Source organism: Gobius niger (genome assembly GCF_951799975.1).
Source record: "Gobius niger genome assembly, chromosome: 8".
Lineage (NCBI taxonomy): Eukaryota > Metazoa > Chordata > Actinopteri > Gobiiformes > Gobiidae > Gobius > Gobius niger.
Window position 1 is genome coordinate 15,761,115 of NC_136859.1, and position 18,389 is coordinate 15,779,503.

Sequence of the window (18,389 nt, forward strand, 5' to 3'; positions counted from 1 at the left end):
ACCAGTGTTTCTTTTCTTGCAGCAGTAATCCTGATAATGAACTAGAGCACCGATGTCCTCTTGGTGTTTTTTAGGTGATTCTCTGCTTGTCTCCAGTTGGCAGTGCACTTCGTACGAGGGCGCGTAGGTTCCCTGCCCTCTTCCAGTGCACCACCATAGACTGGTTCCATCCTTGGACACCAGAGGCTCTGCGGTCCGTCAGCCACAGATTCATTCAAGAAATTGATGGAATTGAGGTTTGGGCCAAAAAAAAAAAAAAAACGTTGTACAATTGCCACGACATGATTGTGTTTAATTTTACCACATTTGTCTGTCACATCTGTTTTCGCGTAACCCTAGTTTCTGACTGATTTGAATGAACACCTTGTAATTACCGTTGTGCAGCTGGATTAACTTTCGCGCAGATCCCTCATCGTTAGTTGTGTGTTGAGGTACTGACAAATTGCTGAACGCATGCCTGGAGACTCTAAGTGAGTGCAAGGCATATCATTGTTTTCCATCTCAACCAGGATCATTTGTGTTAATGGGGGAAGAGTGATTAAGCACATAACGACCCTGCGAGGAGGCACAGCTGTCACAACCAGCAAGTGTCATCCAGAGCCATATGTGCCAGACTTAAACCTCCTGTTTTATATAGCTATGTGTTATATTTTAGCAGATTATTTGACATATTTAAGCAAAGTGCAGTACACAAAATCGTCTATCACTTCTGATTAATGAGGGTGTTCTCCTGTCTCCTCTAGTGAGCATATTGTGCGTTATAGTCAGGTCAGATCCTCATTGTCTGTGCATTTGTTTTGGCTGTAATTGATTACAATGATGAATTGAGCTGTTCTGCCACTATGCGTCATATCATAAGCACACTTTGCATCCAGCAGTAGTGCCATCGCAGGTACCATGTTAAAGTTTGAAAGCCATAGGTGAGATAATGTAAACAGCAGACACAGGCGTGATGTCAGTGGACTAAACGCATTATTTTCACAGAGGTTTCAAACCCTAATCATTCCTGCTAGCTGCACTTAAATATCAGATTGAGTAAGTCAGGGAAGCCAAGTAAGACGGCAAAACTTGTAGATGAATTCAAAATGTATGAAGATAATATTTCAGCTCCATCAGGATGGGATGTTAAACTCCACTCAATCCACCGTTCCCCCTTGCTCCCCCCCTCTCCCCACCCCCTGCTTATTTTTACAGCCTGCTGTCCAGGAATCCATCAGTCTTTTCATGGCCTACGTTCACACCAGTGTCAAACATGCGAGTGAAAAATACCAACGCAATGAGAAGAGGTACAATTACACCACCCCCAAGAGCTTTCTCCAGCAAATCAGCCTCTACAGGAACCTGCTGCAGAGGAGCCGTGCCCAGCTCCAGGACAAGATGGGACGCTTGGACTGTGGTCTCCAAAAACTACAGACTACTGCATCTCAGGTATACTGCAGTGTGTCGCGTCGGGCGCAAACGTGTTCCTTTTGTTGAACTTACGGATCAAGTCTTCTCCTTGAGTTGGTCCCAAGCCAAGATACATTTAGGAAACATTCTATATGCCAAAACACGCATCTATAAGTGAATGCGTTTTTACTAGGTACCGAGAAATAAGATGAAATATGAATGAATCCAGAGGTTCTTGTTTTTATTTTTGTAAGGTTGAAGATCTGAAAGCCAAACTTGCCTCTCAAGAAGAAGAGCTGTTCATCAAAAACCTGAATATCGAAGCTCTTATTGCACAGATTGGTCAGCAAACAGAGAAAGTTAGCTGCAAAAGGGAAGCTGCAGATACAGAGGCGCAGAAGGTGAGACACTTAATGCCCCGCCCCCCCCTTGATTCGTTTTATTTTAACACACACTTTTTATCTGTCTGTCATGTGCAGGTTGCTGTTATTCAGGTTCAAGTGGCAGCCAGACAAAAGGACTGTGAGGATGATCTAGCTAAAGCTGAGCCATCGCTAGCAGCAGCAACAGCAGCACTCAACACCCTCAATAAGGTGCCCCGCTTTGCTAACCAGACCAACCCCGCTTGAGCAAGGACTTGATAAATGTCTCTGATATTCAGGTGAATTTGACTGAGATGAAAGCCTTTCCGAACCCGCCGGTGGCAGTGATCAATGTAGCAGCTGCTGTGATGGTGCTGCTCGCTCCTCGCGGTCGAGTGCCAAAGGACCGGAGCTGGAAGGCGGCGCGAGCCTTCATGGGCAAGGTTAAGCTGTCACTGTGTCACTCACCTCTGCCTGATTAATGTCTATCTAATTCACACAGTGTGACCTTGACTCTGCTCAGCCCAGCGATAACCGCTGCTTACATTAAATCTGAATGGATTTTTGAATATGCTGATTCACTGAAGAAGTGTTGTGTCACTCCAAAACAAATGATTGGATATTTTTAATTAAGTTGAATGATAGGAGACAAAAATCAGTAAATATATATGGTGTGAATAATCTAAGGATATTCTGACAAATTCACAAGTGTATAGGACTTACAAAAAAATAAATAATTGAAGTTGTAAAATATAGGAAGAAAACAAGTTTAAAAAAGTGAAATATTTTAATATAATTGTGATAGAACTAGAAAGTTTGAAACAACGATAAATATCAAATATTCACATAATATTCAAACACAGTTTCTGAAATACGTAAAGAAAAATCTTGTTTGCATTTTTAGGTTGATGATTTTCTCCAAGCGCTAATGTCGTACGACAAAGAGAACATCCCGGAGTCTTGTTTGAGTGTGGTCAAACAGGAATATCTGAGAAAGCCTGGCTTCCACCCGGATCTGGTTCGGACCAAGTCCACAGCTGCAGCTGGACTCTGCGCCTGGATCATTAACATTGTCAGATATTATGAGGTTTGGCAGCAATTTTTCATCAACCCTTTTTGTTAATTAATATTCAAGACAAGATATTTTTGCTCAATTTGCTCTCATTATGACAATCACAGATTTACTGTGAAGTGATTCCAAAACGGCAAGCATTGGCACAAGCTAATATAGAATTGGAAATGGCTACAAACAAGCTGTTGACTGTTCAGAAGAAATTAATGGTGAGTATTTTGTACTTGCTTTTTCTTGCATAATTAAAATTGTTATAATGTCTTTTTATATTTGCTTCTAGGATCTTGACACAACTCTCCAAAGCCTGACAGAGCAGTTCAAAAAGGCAACAGTAGAAAAACTCAGCTGTCAAGAAGAGGTGGCCCGGACCAATCAGACCATACAGCTGGCTAACAGACTGGTCAAGGGCTTAGAGGTAAAAGTGTGGGTGACAGTGTGTTTAGTTGGAACAAGAAGCCTGCGAACTATCCATGGTGATTGATTCATAAAAGTCAGAAGTAGCAGACATTAGTTATCTGTCTGACTGACTCTTATGTCCTAGCAACACAAGGTGACATCTGTCCAGAAAATTCAACAACGGGTGATTTTACTGCCTGGCTCAGAAATGTAGAGACTTGTGAGACAGGTAGAGAGGGCTGCACCACACAAAATGCATGGCTAAGCCGGGCAATGGGTTTCGGCAATGGATTTCTGAACTGTATCCAACTACAGAGGGCATGAGATGGCAGAGCCTTCACAATAAACACTCTATGTTTAGGTTCACAGCTGTAGGTAATAGAATATTCATCTACTTTCTATACTTAGTGGTATCTTTTTTTCCCCGTCCTTACCTCCTGTTTGTCTGCACTATCTATTATCTTTATGGACGCTAATACAGAATAAATGATAGTCATTTCAGGGGCCATTTTGTAAGTTCGACTTTCTTATTTGTGTGAACAAATGTGGTTTGCATGGAGCCGCTTGGCTTTTGAGCATATCAAGATAAATGTTTTGTCTTTATGGCATTGACCTGGAAGTAATAGTGTTGAGACTAATAAATCAGACCGTCTATATTTAATCATTAACTTACCTCAATGCCCCAACAGCTGTTGGAAATTAACAACGTCTAACCCCAGACTGAGTGATATTACAAGCAATCCATAATACATTAGAGTAAAATTATAGTGATTTTTAACTGTCTGGGAATTTATTATGTGACATATTCCAGATCCACAGCCCCTTGTAAGAAAATGCCATGCGTGATTTATCGCCGCGAGGCTGTCACAGTCACAGTATTGAAGGTTTAAATAGATGGGAAATGGATGCTAAGAAAATACAACCAAACTTCCAGAGACATTTTAAATGATTTGTAATTTTTTGCCTTGTCGTCCTACTTTGTAATGTAATTGTTTATGGATGCTTTTGGACAATTCTCGTTAGAAACATTACAATTCATCGTCTTGCTGCTCTTGTTTTTTAGTCTGAAAAAGAGCGCTGGTCTTGTGCATTGGTTGAGTATGAAAAGCAACAGAAGACTGTGTGTGGAGATGTGCTGCTCACGGCAGCATTCGTCTCTTACATGGGATATTTCCCTCTGCAATACCGCAGTGAGCTTCTGAATGACAACTGGATTCCATTTCTTCAGTCTAAAAAGGTAAAGTTCATTTTAAAGAAGGTACTCTCTTTCTACTGATGCCTGCTGTACAATTAGTGGACTCTCTCTTGCTCTCCCAATCACAGTGACATTATCGTTGCTCTGTGTTCCAGGTCTCCATTGCCCTGACAGACGGCCTGGACCCGGTCCTCATGCTTACAGATGATGCCACTGTGGCTGCTTGGCATAACCAGGGCCTGCCAAACGATCGGATGTCCATTGAAAACGCTGCCATCCTGACCACCAGTGAGCGTTGGCCACTTCTCATTGACCCTCAGCAGCAGGCCATTAAGTGGGTCCAAAACTGGCTTGGGTCAGAGCTGACTGTGGTGCAAATGGGACAGAAAGGGTGAGATGATCTTTAACAATACTAATACTAATACTAATACTAAAGTGTAAAAAGATTACTGAGAAACTGTAATATTTGCACTCGTGATAGAATAGAATAGAATAGAATAGAATAGAATAGAATAGAATAGAATAGAATAGAATAGAATAGAATAGAATAGAATAGCTGCTGTGGTTGTAGTTTGTAATTGTTACTGTCATAGTATTACAAGAAATTCAGAAGTGATTCCAAAACCTTCTTGATAACATTATTTTTGAACTAGCACTTTTCAATACAGTCATATAGACCCACTGTACTCACTATAGACCCACTGTACTCACTACCTATATCTATGTCTGTGTCAATAGGTATCTCAATATAATTGAAAGGGCTCTTTCCTGTGGGGAAACTCTTCTGATTGAGAACATGACGGAAAAGCTGGACCCGGTCTTAGAGCCACTACTGGGCAAAAACACTATCAAAAAAGGAAGGTTAGTACCAAAAACACATGTAAATATAGTTTGAATGCTTAAAGCCACACTGCAGAACAATCCAGGTTTTGTGTTGTTACGTCACAAGAACAAGTTAATAACAATCGCGTAACCAAATGTGGCCCTCATGATCAGCTGGAAACCAACAATGCTATTCTTCTGCAATGTGTAATCAATAATAACCATAACCATTTGGAAGAAGACCTAATGTATTTAAACCTAATGTTTGGCTGCATGTAGTTAAAGCAAAGCAGCATCTTGCTTAGTCATGGGTCAGATCTGAGGAGAGGTGAGTTCGCACACACACTGAAAGCCATGCTTTTAGGTCCTCCACCATAAAAAAATACCAATATTATAGGTGCATTATGCAACTTTTTATGAAAAAAAGAAAGTTGACATTTTTGCGTATTTGACCTTGTAGTGTATGAGTGGTCCGCATGTCACGGTGGTCTCTAGGACACTCCAGGATCAATTGTTTTGTAGGTTTTCTGGTGAGAGGGTTCATCTGCAGTGAAAACTTTCCAAACAATTGACCCTGGAGCGTCCTAGAGACCACTGAGATGGAAAGTAAAAGATACTATGCTGATCACTCATACAGCCGCTACGTCAAATGCTCACAAATATAAACTTTTTTTTCCACATTAAAAAGTTGCATAATGCTCCTTTAAAATACTCCTGGTTATTTTATTTATCTATGTTATGCAGTATGGCTTCTAATGATATTGTGCTCATCAGAATTTCTGTATCTTTCTTGAAGTTTTTTATTTTTATTTAGTTGTTTATTTGGTCAGGACAGTGCATGTTAATGAACACACATCTCATGCATGTAAACACACCACCCTGGATCGTTGCCATGGGCTAATTTGTATCCATTGCCCCCCAGTCACACTCTCAAACACACTCTCATTCATCCTGGGGTATCGGACATGTTTTTAGTGGTAGGGGAAACCGGAGTACCCGGAGGAAACCTACGCAGACACGGGGGGGAACATGCAAACTCCACACAGAAAGGCCCTGTCCAGGTGGGAATCGAACCCGGGACCTTCTAGCTGTGAAGCACGGGTTGATGGTGGATTAACAATCAAACATATCATGCAATGGATTTCGCTTTTTTTAGATCATTACACCGTAGTCAAACAGAAACATTACAAATCACTACATGCGTTCTCCCCGCTGGAACGAAGAAGTCAATGCCTCTTTACATGTGTCAGTAGCTCGAGACAGTGGAATCAGATTTGCCAGATGGTTGAATCTCAGTGAGCTCAAAATGCCACGAAGACAAGACTGAATGCGTTATTATTGCCCACTCTTTAGATTATAAATGAATTGGGGGCACATGCTCTGAATCCCAGAGGGCAGCGTATTGATTGGACCCTCAACATTGGTGATAGATGTACATTTGTGTGTTCATATTGCTCAGGTGTAATGAATATTGAACAGCTGGGCCACAGTGTAAAAGCTGAATTGGGACTATTCGAGGTTTGTGTAAGAAATTTGGCATGTTCACTTTTTATAGATTTCTAGAACTTTACTTAACAGCATAACGTGGCAATAGGATGGAAGCATCAGGTAACTAATAAGGTGATTTTGGAACTTACATGCACATACAACTAGACTCATTTTTATGGTAATATTGGTCAAATTATTTATAACCGCAACCAGTATATAAAGAATGTAAATTACCTGTGAACATAATACTAATTTGTTTTTGCTGGGTGTTATGGAAATATGATAAAATGCTATTTTTAACCCATTAATATGTTATTATTATGCTGTAATGTAAAGTATGACCCAATAGCCTTCCACTGAAACAAAATAACAGATCACTTATGGTGTTACATGTCCCGCACTCTCGCAGAATAAACTAAATATTAATCAACAGAAGCTGCAAGTAGCTAATATTTGTAGGAAATTGAAATGACCACATATTGATAATGTGCTTTTGAAAAATGTTTACATCTTCCTCGCCCCGATCCATATGCTCGGCCAGCTATGGATGTTGTTCATTGAGCGTCTCTCCAAAGAACTCTTGTCCGTTCTAGACATAACTATTCATCTCGGCAAATCTGATTATAAGTTTATCCCCTGTAGATGACCCACGCACTTGTTTCTGTCGATGATTAATAAAACGTGCCGCAGCGGCCATGATGGATCTGGTGGGCTTCCGCAGCTGAAGTTCATTAATAATTGGAATGTTGCAGAGTGTGAAGTAATGAATACTAATTGTTCCTTTCATCGCTGACGGAAGACTGCGAGCCAATCCATCAGCGCGGACTTTAATTTGGTGGAGTAATGGTTCTATCAATAGTACATTAATTCTGGCTTGTGAAGATATAGAGTTGAGCCGGGCCCGGGCCATGAGGAGTTGTAAAATTAGGGGCCTTTGCCTGACGTCCCGGGGGGTAATTAGACGAAAATGGAAAGCCACCGGGTTCGTCAAGCCACTATACTGCTAATTTAATTGAAATGCAAGAACAGATAAGTATTGGCTGCTGTTGTGATAATATCAGCATTATTTGCCCGCAGGATGACTATGCAATTAAACAAGCTATGAATTGCTCATAAATAAATCAATAACATGATCATAATAATCATTATAATCACACTTCAGATATTTATTATTAGTAATTGAATGAATGGAACTACAAATGCACTCATGTTTATTTGCACAGACATTGGTGCCATTGGTGTAAGGTAACACAGGGTAAAGTTTGTGGTACTGCTCTTTTTCACTTTTCTGATGAGTTACAAATCTTTGTCAACACAAACAGCGTCTGTAGTTTAATGCTATAATTCCATTTGTGTTGATGTTTCAGACAGAAGAATATTGTTTGAGAAATATCGAAAAGTTTTGAGAATCATACGTACTGAGGTCTGACCTTGAAACCTCATTATCGTCACTGCATAGAAAAACAAGGACTGAATACATGATTTCTGCCTGCATGTGTAAGGTTAAAGCTACTGCACATATTATGGCCAATATATCCATAGATATTTGCCTCGGCCGGCCCATATTTGGGTATTTTACAATATCGGCTATTGGCCGACAAAAGATATTAACTCACAATATCCCTCCCACAACTTCATAGGCCTCAATGGGCGGAGAAAAAGCAAAATGAAAATTGGTCTATTTTGTATATTTTATGTTGTAGACTTTTGTGCGTTTTTTTGTTTGGTTATGTGGTGATAGTTGTCTTTCGAACAAGTTCTCTCTGAAGTGAGAAGGGTCTAAATGCAGCCGATGGAGTGGAGCTCCACTTTTTCCACAGGAAATGACGTCACCTCAGCAGGACAACGCTGTCTTAAAAGGGCTAGATGCAAGTTGGTCATTTTAGACTCACTACTGCCACCTCAGGTCTTACGCGTAACTGCAGGTTCTATATTAAGCTCGTGCATGACGGCACTTTGAACCCGATTAACACCTTTTTGAGTGACAGTGCAGGATTTTAGTGGCAGTTGTGGTGAACAGGTCTGAGCTCCTTAGGACATGGCTGTATCATGTAAGGGATGAAAATACTTAATTTGAACATTTTTAAACTCTGTATAGTCCCTTTAAACTAATCCAAACTAATCCTAAACCTAACCTTAACCCTAATGTTAAGGATATTGGAGTTTACGGAAGGTGTTTTATTGAGATAACTTAAATAAATGTTGCAAGGAAAAAATTGGAGGTGACGTCATTTCCTGTGGAGGTCTGGAGCTCCACTGATCACGTGACTCTCCATCGGCTGCGTTTAGACCCTCTTGTCTGAAGCGCCTACTAAACATGAATGTCCTTAATAAATCAGCCCAAAAATGCATATTGGCATCGGCATGTGAGAAAAAATGCAAGTTGGAACTTCTTACATTGAAGGCTTATCTTCCAGGTACATTCAACTGGGTGGCAAAGAATGTGAGTACAACTGTAAGTTTCGACTGATAATGCACACCAAGATGTCCAGTCCTCACTTCCCTCCGGAGCTGCAGGCCCAGGCTGCCCTCATAAACTTCACAGTGACTCCGGTGGGGCTGGAGGAACAGCTCTTGGGGCGCGTAGTGTCCCGAGAAAGACCTGAGCTGGAGACACTGAAGGTAAACATAAAAAAAAAGATAATAATAAAATATGGTGAATTGAGACCTACAGTCCATAATATCACACATCGAGATAACCATTCAAAATTGCTTTGTGGGTGTTGCTTTAGTTGGAGCTAACCATGCAACAGAATGACTTCAAAATTGAGCTCAAGAGGTTAGAAGATGACCTGTTAACTCGCCTGTCAGCAGCAGAGGGCAATTTCCTGGGTGATATTTCTCTGGTCGAGCAGCTTGAGAACACAAAGACCACAGCATCTCTCATTCAGCATAAGGTGAGCTTATTAATACTTGCAGGGCTTTTTAGTTGCTTGAATATACAGGTATGAGAAGAACTTGCACTGCTAAAGCGATTACACTTGCTTTGCAGTGTGTAATGAGAGTTATTTGGGGCATGCCTGGGCGCCTAAGAGCTCATTTTGTGCAATTGGAACACACAGGTGGTGGAGGCCAGAGAGAACGAGACAAAGATCAACGAGGCTCGAGAACTATACCGCCCTGCAGCAGTGAGAGCGTCGCTTCTCTTCTTCATCATAAATGACCTCAGCAAGATTAACCCCATGTACCAATTTTCGCTCAAGGTAACATGTTTTCCTCTATGTCTAGGGAAGGCACTGATGTACAAAAACCGTTCTGCTGTTTTGCTTGTGTTCCCTTCATATTATGGGCTACATGTGCTGAGATGATGTAATCGACGTCAACAAGCAGTTGATCATGATTTACCTATGTGAATCATAGGTTCACGTAGGTAAACCTATGAGTGACGTAGGTGAATCATAGGTTTACTATAGTGCTATAGAAAGTACTAAAATACTTATTGTATTTTCCGGACTATAAGTATAAGTCGCACCAGCCTTGGCAACTACCTGGGCATGGAGGCGTAACTGCGTTAACAACCATTGGCATCACGTTGTTCAAGCTCTCATTTGCGAACTCGTTCCTCTAGCTGTGACCATATAGCTTTTAGCCTGTGATTTTTTTTGTTTTGTTTTCTTCATTGCAGTAAGAGTAACCTCTGCTTTTCGTCAGTCCCTTGCAAGTTTCTTTCTGCTGCTCGATTACCTTTTAAAAAAAAAAAGATCTTCAGTGGTACAGGTGTAGCAGATACTGGTACACAAGCCGAGAGATGCCTCTAGCGGCTGTCAGTATGAAAATAACAAACATGTGAAGTTACATATTTTGGTATATAAGTCGCACTTGAGTATAAGTCGCACCTCCAACCAAACTATGAAAAAAAGTGCAACTTGTCTAGAATATACGGTATATAACTTTATATTTATGTTTTAGCTTTTGCTTATAATGAACACAAAAATAACACACATGTAGACTGCAGACATATTGACTGATCATTTTATTGACCCATTAAGCTGTTGGCATGTACCACTAACCAAAGCGTTCCTCCTTTTGGATCTTTTCCAGACTTTTAACTCGGCGTTTAGCAAAGCAATGGAGCGTGCTGAGTGGGATGAGGACGTGCGGACCAGAGTGCACACCCTCGCTGAAGCCATCACCTACTCTGTATTCCTGTACACCAGCCAGGGCCTGTTTGAGAGAGACAAGCTCACCTTCTTGTCACATATTACTTTCCAGGTGAGGCGTGTGGTGCGTCCTCAAAGGTGGCCCTCTGTCATCCTCATCAATCACACACTTTTCTGCTCCACATTAACATCAATTAATGACAGTCAGACAGAGCATACGCTGCTATTGATTACCTCTCACACAGGTGTCTGTTCAGACAGTTGGCTCTGACAAGGGGGCTGGTTCTGACGGGTCAATGCAATGTTTTGTCATTGGGCTTTGTCTTGGAATTAACCAGCTTTGATGATGTCAGTGAGGATGTGTTCTAGTGAATTACCAATCAAAAGTTTAAATTGAAATTTGGATTTGCAATTGTGGTGTGCAAGCTTGTGCAAAAGCAAACTGGTCCAAAATACTGAGATTAACTATCGCACATGTCTCTAAGCTTATTCCCTATATTTATGCTTTTTTCCTGGACAGATTCTTCTTAAGCAGGGAAAGCTTGATATCCAAGAGCTGGACTTCCTGCTGCATTTTCCTGTGGAGCCGAGCAAATGTTGTCCTGTGACCTTTCTCTCACCACACACGTGGGGAGCAATAAAGGTATATTGGTACAAGTGAAAATATTAAAATGCGAACTGGTCTCCTTATGAAGAAATGTTTAATTGTTTGATTATAGGCAGTGTCCCTCTTGGAAAACCTAAATGGTCTGGACAAAGACTTTGAGACCTCACCAAAACACTGGAGGAAAATCGTCGAGTCCTGCTGCCCGGAGAAAGAGCGACTTCCCCACGACTGGAAGAATAAGACCTCGCTCCAAAAGCTCATTATCCTGAGGGCACTGCGTCCTGATAGAATCACCTACGCCTTAAAGTGATCTTTTAGAAACTGATACATTTTTTCACATTATCAGTCACATTACAACTGTGCATAATGTCTTCCTACAGGAACTTTGTCGAGGAAAAATTAGGGGCCAAATACGTTGAGCCTGCACTCATTGAATTTGAAAAGCTGTATGAAGACAGCAGCCCTGATGACCCTCTCTTTTTCATCCTTTCCCCTGGAGTCGATCCACTGAAAGATTTAGAAAAACTTGGTAAATTTCTCACTGCGCGTGACAAAGTGGGTTTTTAATAAATGTTTAATATAATATTCCCTTCTTTTCCAGGATTGAAGTTGGGGTTTTCCATTGACCAAGGCACACTGTACAATGTGTCTCTAGGTCAGGGGCAAGAGGAGGTTGCTGAAAGGGCTGTAGAAAGCGCCTCTCAGTTGGGACACTGGGTAATTCTGCAGGTACAGGACACTGGTTTCGTCAAAGGTTATTGCTGCACTTCTGCCAGCTCCTCTAATGGTATTGTCTCTCAGTTGGAGCAGGGGAAATGAACTCAATTTGGTTCAATGAAATTATAATTGGCTGAATCAACTCTATAATCATCTCATCTAACGGAGAATCCTCCAGTTGAGGCTCTGTTCCTCCCCTGAACTGCAGGCATGTACAGCACAGTCATAGTTTTGTGAAATACACTGGGAGAAAGGAACAATAAGTAATAATCACAATAGAAGCACAGTGTTTAGATTTTCTAATATACAGGGATAAAGACTAAGTTAACGTTGTGATTGCCGCCTTTGAACTTTTCTTGAGTTGCTTTAAACCACTTCACAACAGTAACTGAGAGACGCAGAAATGTTTGACCTTTGTCCATTAACTTCGCTCCCAAAATGCTATGTATTAACATCCTCACCTCCACCTGAACTGAGCACATTTTCTCCAGTTTGGCTTTACCCAAATCCAAAAGCTTCTTGTAAAAAAGGACCAAAATAGCGACACAAGCGAGGATGAAAAGGCAAAAAAAAAGTGACAAAAGAGCAACAAAAACATCTCGGAAAAGCAACAAAAACACAACAAAAAGCAATGAAAAAAACTTGAATAAAAGAAGCAAAAAGCAACAAAAAATGTGACAAAAACACAACAATGAAGTGGCAAAAATATGGCAAAAAGCAATTAAAAAAGCAATTAAAAAGCAACAAACACCGACAAAAACATGCCAAAAAAGCAGCGACAGCGTGACAAAAAAGTCATGTTGTAGGTTTTGGCTTTCAAATGAGGCATTATGCTGTTGCTCTCCAGTCAAGAAGCCTTTAGATTTGGGTAAAGCCGAACTGGAGATAATGCGCTCTGTTGAGGCGGGGGTAAGAGGTGAATGAATAATAAAGGCGTTTTGCATTGTACGTGTTTTCAGAATGTCCATCTCGTTGCGAGCTGGTTGCTCTCCCTGGAAGCTCTTTTGGAAACCTCATCCAAAAACAGTCACCCAGACTTCAGAGTGTTTATGACCGGTGAACCAGCCCCGTGTCCTGAGCAGCATGTCATCCCCCGAGGAATACTGGAGAACTCCATTAAAATTACCAATGAGCCGCCCACGGGTATGAATGCCAGTCTGCACGCGGCTCTCAACAACTTCAGTCAAGTAAGTTACAATCGCCACAAAATCATAATTTATTACAGATGTAAAAGTATCAGCTGGCTAATCCTGGCTTTGTAAACCACTTATTAAATTGCGCCGTCACCTTTCAAATAATCTAATCTAATCTAATCTAATCTGCAAAGTGGTTAACTAAATCAATCGTTTGTTTTTCAGGATACGCTGGACATGTGCTCCAGAGAACAGGAGTTCAACCTGATGCTCTTCTCGCTCTGCTTCTTCCACGCCAGTTTAATTGAGCGCTGCAAATTTGGTCCCCAAGGCTGGAACCACAAGTATCCCTTCAGCACCGGAGACCTCACCATCTCCAGTAGTGTCTTATACAACTATCTAGAGGCCAACACAAAGGTGCTTTTTTCCTAATACAGTATATTGCGATAATACTGTTTAAAATGTTTACTTTGTTATTATAGCGATATTCCCTGTAGCATAAAAACTGCTTATTTCATTCCCTTTTTAAAATGTACTCTTCATATTTTTTTTCCTCTTGGGATCAAATGCAACCTATAATTTAGCTTTATTTCAGCCGAGACAAAAAAATCTATTCTTGGTTGATGCATCCCTTAGAATTTGTAATGATTTCTCTTAGAACTCCTATTACTCTGGTCACAACCAATTATGTCTCGTAGGTGTTCTGCCCTCCAAAAACGAATGTCCTTCATTATGTTAACCAAACAGTAACCTGTATGTGCGTATACAGAGGATTCATTAGGAGGGCAATGAAGCGTTCTCCTAAATGTAATTACATGCAGCCAATGTGACAGTTCACGACGCTACATAAGTGATCACTGCAATTAGAGCTGATGAAGGAAGCAATTTGCAAAACAATACAGGTACAAATGATTGTGAACCTCCAGCTTTTGTCATTTGTTATGAATCACAGGTCCCTTTCATCCTCCTTCACCCTCACGGATCATCGTCTCCCTCTGAGCAAGAGGCGCTCCATCATGAATTATTTCAATGTGTGTTTTTTTTTTTATATGGTCACGCAAACTTATAAAGAGTTGTGACGACGGCAGATACAAAATAATTGATTCATGGTGACTGGCATTACACATTGTCCTCTTAGACATAAGGTTCTACAGTATCTGACATTTTGTTTTGTTTTTTTAAAGCAAAAAGATCAACATCACTCATTTCCGTCAAAACTTAAAACCTAAATATAATAATAATAATAATAATAATGCATTGGTTTTATATAGCGCTTTTCTGGACACTCAAAGACGCTTTACATTGCATTATTCATTCACTCAATACCCGGTGGTGGTAAGCTACTATTGTAGCCACAGCTGCCCTGGGGTAGACTGACGGAAGCGAGGCAACCAGTCTGCGCCATCGGCCCCTCCGACCACCACCAACCACTCACTCACACACTACATTCACTAGGCTTCCTGGTGTTACTAAACGGTCTCCCATCCAAGTACCGTCCAGGCCCTTCCCTGCTTAGCTTCCAAGGTCTGACGGGATTGGGCATCGCAAAGGCGGTATGACCAAATATCTTAGAATTACTCAGAACGTAGACAGAACCTTTTCATTCTATGGGGACAAAATGTTCTTCATGCTTTTCATATTCATCTGAAGATTGCTTTTTTGTTCGGCTCACATAATATTGATTTTATTGCAGTTGTTGATTACATTGAATACATTTTTAGTCCATGCAGGTGCCCTGGGAGGACCTGTGCTACCTTTTTGGAGAAATCATGTATGGTGGCCACATCACAGATGATTGGGACAGAAGAGTCTGTCGCACCTACCTGCAAGAACTCATGAATCCCAAAATGGTCAGTCTCTGTTCACACAAAATACATGTATAGTCAAATGACAAAATGGCATGTACTGTATATAAACTTAAGCTACTGCTGCTATAGGACTCTTAATGTGCTCAAGGTAAAGGCTGCCCTCTGGAGATCTAAATCTAAATTGCATTGAACATCCACAGAGTCTAATTTTCTAATATTCCAAGTGTATGTACTGTGTTTCTAGTTTGAAGATGAGTTGCTTCTGTGCCCTGGTTTCCTGTCTCCTCCGTTTATGGACTACGGTGGCTACCACAGCTACATCGACGAACATCTTCCCTCTGAAAACCCCACTCTGTACGGTCTGCATCTCAATGCTGAGTTGGAGTGCCTGACGGTCACCTCTGACAATCTGCTCCGGACCCTGTTTGAGCTCCAGCCTCGCGACTGCACCGGAGGAGAGGGAGCTGCTCAGAGTACAGAGGACAAGGTGCTATTGCTAAAACAATCAGCTGGGAATGTAGAGGGCCACGTTTTACTAACCTGATATTGTTTTGCAGGTGAAATCCATTATTGAGGACATCATGGACAGGTTGCCTGAGGAGTATAACATGGCAGAGATCATGTCCAAAGCTGGTGAGAGGACGCCATATGTATTAATTTGTTTCCAGGAGTGTGAACGCATGAATCACCTGATCACGGAGATACGCAGGTCACTGAATGAGTTGGAACTTGGTCTGAAGGTAAATGATTATTAAATTATTATCAAATTATCATTGTTTTTTTTTACAGACATTTTGCATCATCTTTCATATGTCTATTTTCTTCACTCAAAGGGAGAGCTGACAATGTCTTCCAGTATGGAAACTCTACAGTCTGCTCTGTTCAGTGATGTTGTTCCAGACGCCTGGGCCAGACTGTCCTACCCTTCCACCAAAACTTTGGCTCACTGGTTTGTATCTGCCACTTCTTTACACCAAATTTAAATAAAAAAAGTGTGGACAAAATAAGGTGTGCATTGTTTACTCATTTATTGTTTTTATAGGTTTACTGACGTGCTGTTGAGTTGTCAAGAGCTCGACGGTTGGACCCACGACTTTGTTCTTCCTGCCGTTGTTTGGCTGTCAGGACTCTTCAACCCGCAGTCTTTTCTCACAGGTTGTTCTATTATGAATTCATAATCATATAATTACACATTACTAAAGTGCTTAAGTTCACAATCATTACCTTTTGTAGCTGTGCTTCAGAGCATTGCTCGCAGGAATCAGTGGCCTCTGGACCGGATTTGTCTGACTGTGGATGTGACAAAGAAGACAAAAGATGACTTTGGGCACCCTCCTCGAGAGGGGGCCTACATCCACGGGCTCTTCATGGAAGGTTTGAATGTGTTTAGGATCCAGTGTTGTCTGCAGTGTCAGATCCTTACAGCAGCATGTCCTGTCTCTCCAGGGGCTCGTTGGGACAGTCACTCTGGGGTCATCTCTGAGGCTGTTCTGAGGGACCTGACTCCTGCGATGCCTGTGGTCTATGTCAGAGCGGTGCTGTCAGAGGAGCAGGAGCTGAAGGGCACATACGAGTGTCCAGTGTATCGCACTAAACTGAGAGGCAGCACCTATGTTTGGACCCTTCATCTCAAAACTAGACAACCTCCTGCCAAGTGGATAATAGCAGGAGTGGCTCTGCTGCTGTCTCTCTGAGGAGAGATGGTGAGTTTAAGTAGTATTCAACATTAAGTGTTATAATCTCAGTATTTTATTTCTAACAGCAATAGGCCATGTGTATTTTCATATAAAATGTTCTCATATTATGTACATTATACTAGAGCAGAGTTTTGTAAATGTGTAGATTTAGAGATTAAGTAAATAAAGAAGGCCATGTTTAACCATTGCCAAACCTGTTGTGTCTGTGCGTGACACTGCTGAACTGGTCCCTTGAGATGGCTTAGTCTGGCTGTGATTTGTTGGAAGCTTATGTCTCCATTTTAGGCCATGTAATTCTGGATAGGGAGCATATTTTATTGGAAGGTCAAGATTAAAAAAGCTCTCTGGCTGCCCTCTACTAACTGAATGATACACAATGCTGTCTGGAGCGCTCCCGGACAGAATTCCCAGGAGATGATGTGCATGGCTGCTATTGACTTTTAAATGAGGTGCATTTGACATTGACCTTTTGTACGGCCAAGCTAGAATACTAACACACTAGTGTAATTCATTCATCTGGGCCTGATGAAGAGACCTATTCAAAGGCACTGATAGCTTCCTATGAGAAACACTCTACATTACCCACACTTTATTGGTGTTGACTCCCAGTACCTGATTTTGCTGAGGGATATATTATCAAAATTCTCCACAATGATATGGGATATTATTTACATACACTGTCTGACCAGGAATGTACAGGGCAATATTCTTTACCCAGATAAACTGTAATGGTGGGACAAATTACAGACATTTATTCTTTGGTGGAAATCATTAGTGTTATCTTCCCAAACACGATTTTCTCTTCTCTAATAACCGCTGTGTTGCTCTTAATTTTGCCCGACAGACGTGCGGAGGACAGAGGATTGATTGGGTGTATTGTATTGCATGAGGAAAATGAAGAAGCAGTCTTCCTGTGCTCCGTTTGTCTGCCCTCTCCCTTCCTCTCATTTGCGCGCCACAGCAGCTAGCCACTAATTTGGTGACAGGGAAATAATACAGTGCCGCTGGTGTTTGGGAGGAAATGGCAGGGTACAAGGCCAAGCGCAGCAGGGGTCGTGCCACAGATCATCATGTTAAAGGCCAGGCAGGACACCTGGCTGTGAGTTCACGAGGGCATCTGGGTTACACCAAGTTCAATGTGGCAACTTGCAGAGAATTACACACAAGTTTACACAGTATTCTAATGTAGCCTAAAGTTTTCACATCCCTCACAATGTTCAGATTATTTTACAAACAATAATCAAACAATGGAAATTTAGCACTGTTATTATAATTGTGTGGGTTCACTGCACAACTGAGCAACGGAATGGGGACCCAAAACGTAGCAATAACAATGGGTTAAGTCCTCAAAAGGCCCTATAATAGGAAATAATATAATAATACAACTGAAATAAAGATGTTTGAATATCAATCACTGTGTTATACCTGATTTTTTCTTTTTTTTTTTTCAAAGACAGTGAGAGGAAATTGAAAAATCGACATTGAGTTGTGTCCAAACTCATTCCTAACCTTTCTAGCATGTTTGAAACATCTAAATTCTGAACAGTGACGGGTTTATTAGAACATTTCACGACTTGCAGGGTCACTTTTCAGCACCACAGTC

At 41.2% G+C, this 18,389-nt stretch overlaps 1 protein-coding gene across 1 annotated transcript in view; it reads left to right on the forward strand.

Moving 5' to 3' along the window:
• LOC306966392 (dynein axonemal heavy chain 11) overlaps window positions 1–16,934 on the forward strand; it is a 37,229-nt gene extending 20,295 nt beyond the window's left edge. Inside the window, exons 55-82 of the mRNA XM_079561151.1 lie at window positions 75–236; window positions 1,195–1,428; window positions 1,644–1,790; window positions 1,869–1,982; window positions 2,051–2,194; window positions 2,656–2,838; window positions 2,931–3,032; window positions 3,104–3,238; window positions 4,283–4,456; window positions 4,570–4,805; window positions 5,153–5,275; window positions 9,142–9,346; window positions 9,457–9,621; window positions 9,787–9,927; window positions 10,766–10,936; window positions 11,345–11,467; window positions 11,544–11,737; window positions 11,812–11,960; window positions 12,033–12,160; window positions 13,108–13,335; window positions 13,507–13,698; window positions 15,003–15,131; window positions 15,334–15,576; window positions 15,647–15,829; window positions 15,923–16,038; window positions 16,132–16,244; window positions 16,323–16,463; window positions 16,536–16,934. Coding sequence (XP_079417277.1) covers window positions 75–236; window positions 1,195–1,428; window positions 1,644–1,790; window positions 1,869–1,982; window positions 2,051–2,194; window positions 2,656–2,838; window positions 2,931–3,032; window positions 3,104–3,238; window positions 4,283–4,456; window positions 4,570–4,805; window positions 5,153–5,275; window positions 9,142–9,346; window positions 9,457–9,621; window positions 9,787–9,927; window positions 10,766–10,936; window positions 11,345–11,467; window positions 11,544–11,737; window positions 11,812–11,960; window positions 12,033–12,160; window positions 13,108–13,335; window positions 13,507–13,698; window positions 15,003–15,131; window positions 15,334–15,576; window positions 15,647–15,829; window positions 15,923–16,038; window positions 16,132–16,244; window positions 16,323–16,463; window positions 16,536–16,783 — 4,623 coding nt within the window. The 3' untranslated portion in view covers window positions 16,784–16,934. The remainder of the gene's footprint in view (window positions 1–74; window positions 237–1,194; window positions 1,429–1,643; window positions 1,791–1,868; window positions 1,983–2,050; window positions 2,195–2,655; window positions 2,839–2,930; window positions 3,033–3,103; window positions 3,239–4,282; window positions 4,457–4,569; window positions 4,806–5,152; window positions 5,276–9,141; window positions 9,347–9,456; window positions 9,622–9,786; window positions 9,928–10,765; window positions 10,937–11,344; window positions 11,468–11,543; window positions 11,738–11,811; window positions 11,961–12,032; window positions 12,161–13,107; window positions 13,336–13,506; window positions 13,699–15,002; window positions 15,132–15,333; window positions 15,577–15,646; window positions 15,830–15,922; window positions 16,039–16,131; window positions 16,245–16,322; window positions 16,464–16,535) is intronic.
• The last annotated feature ends 1,455 nt before the right edge of the window (window positions 16,935–18,389 follow it).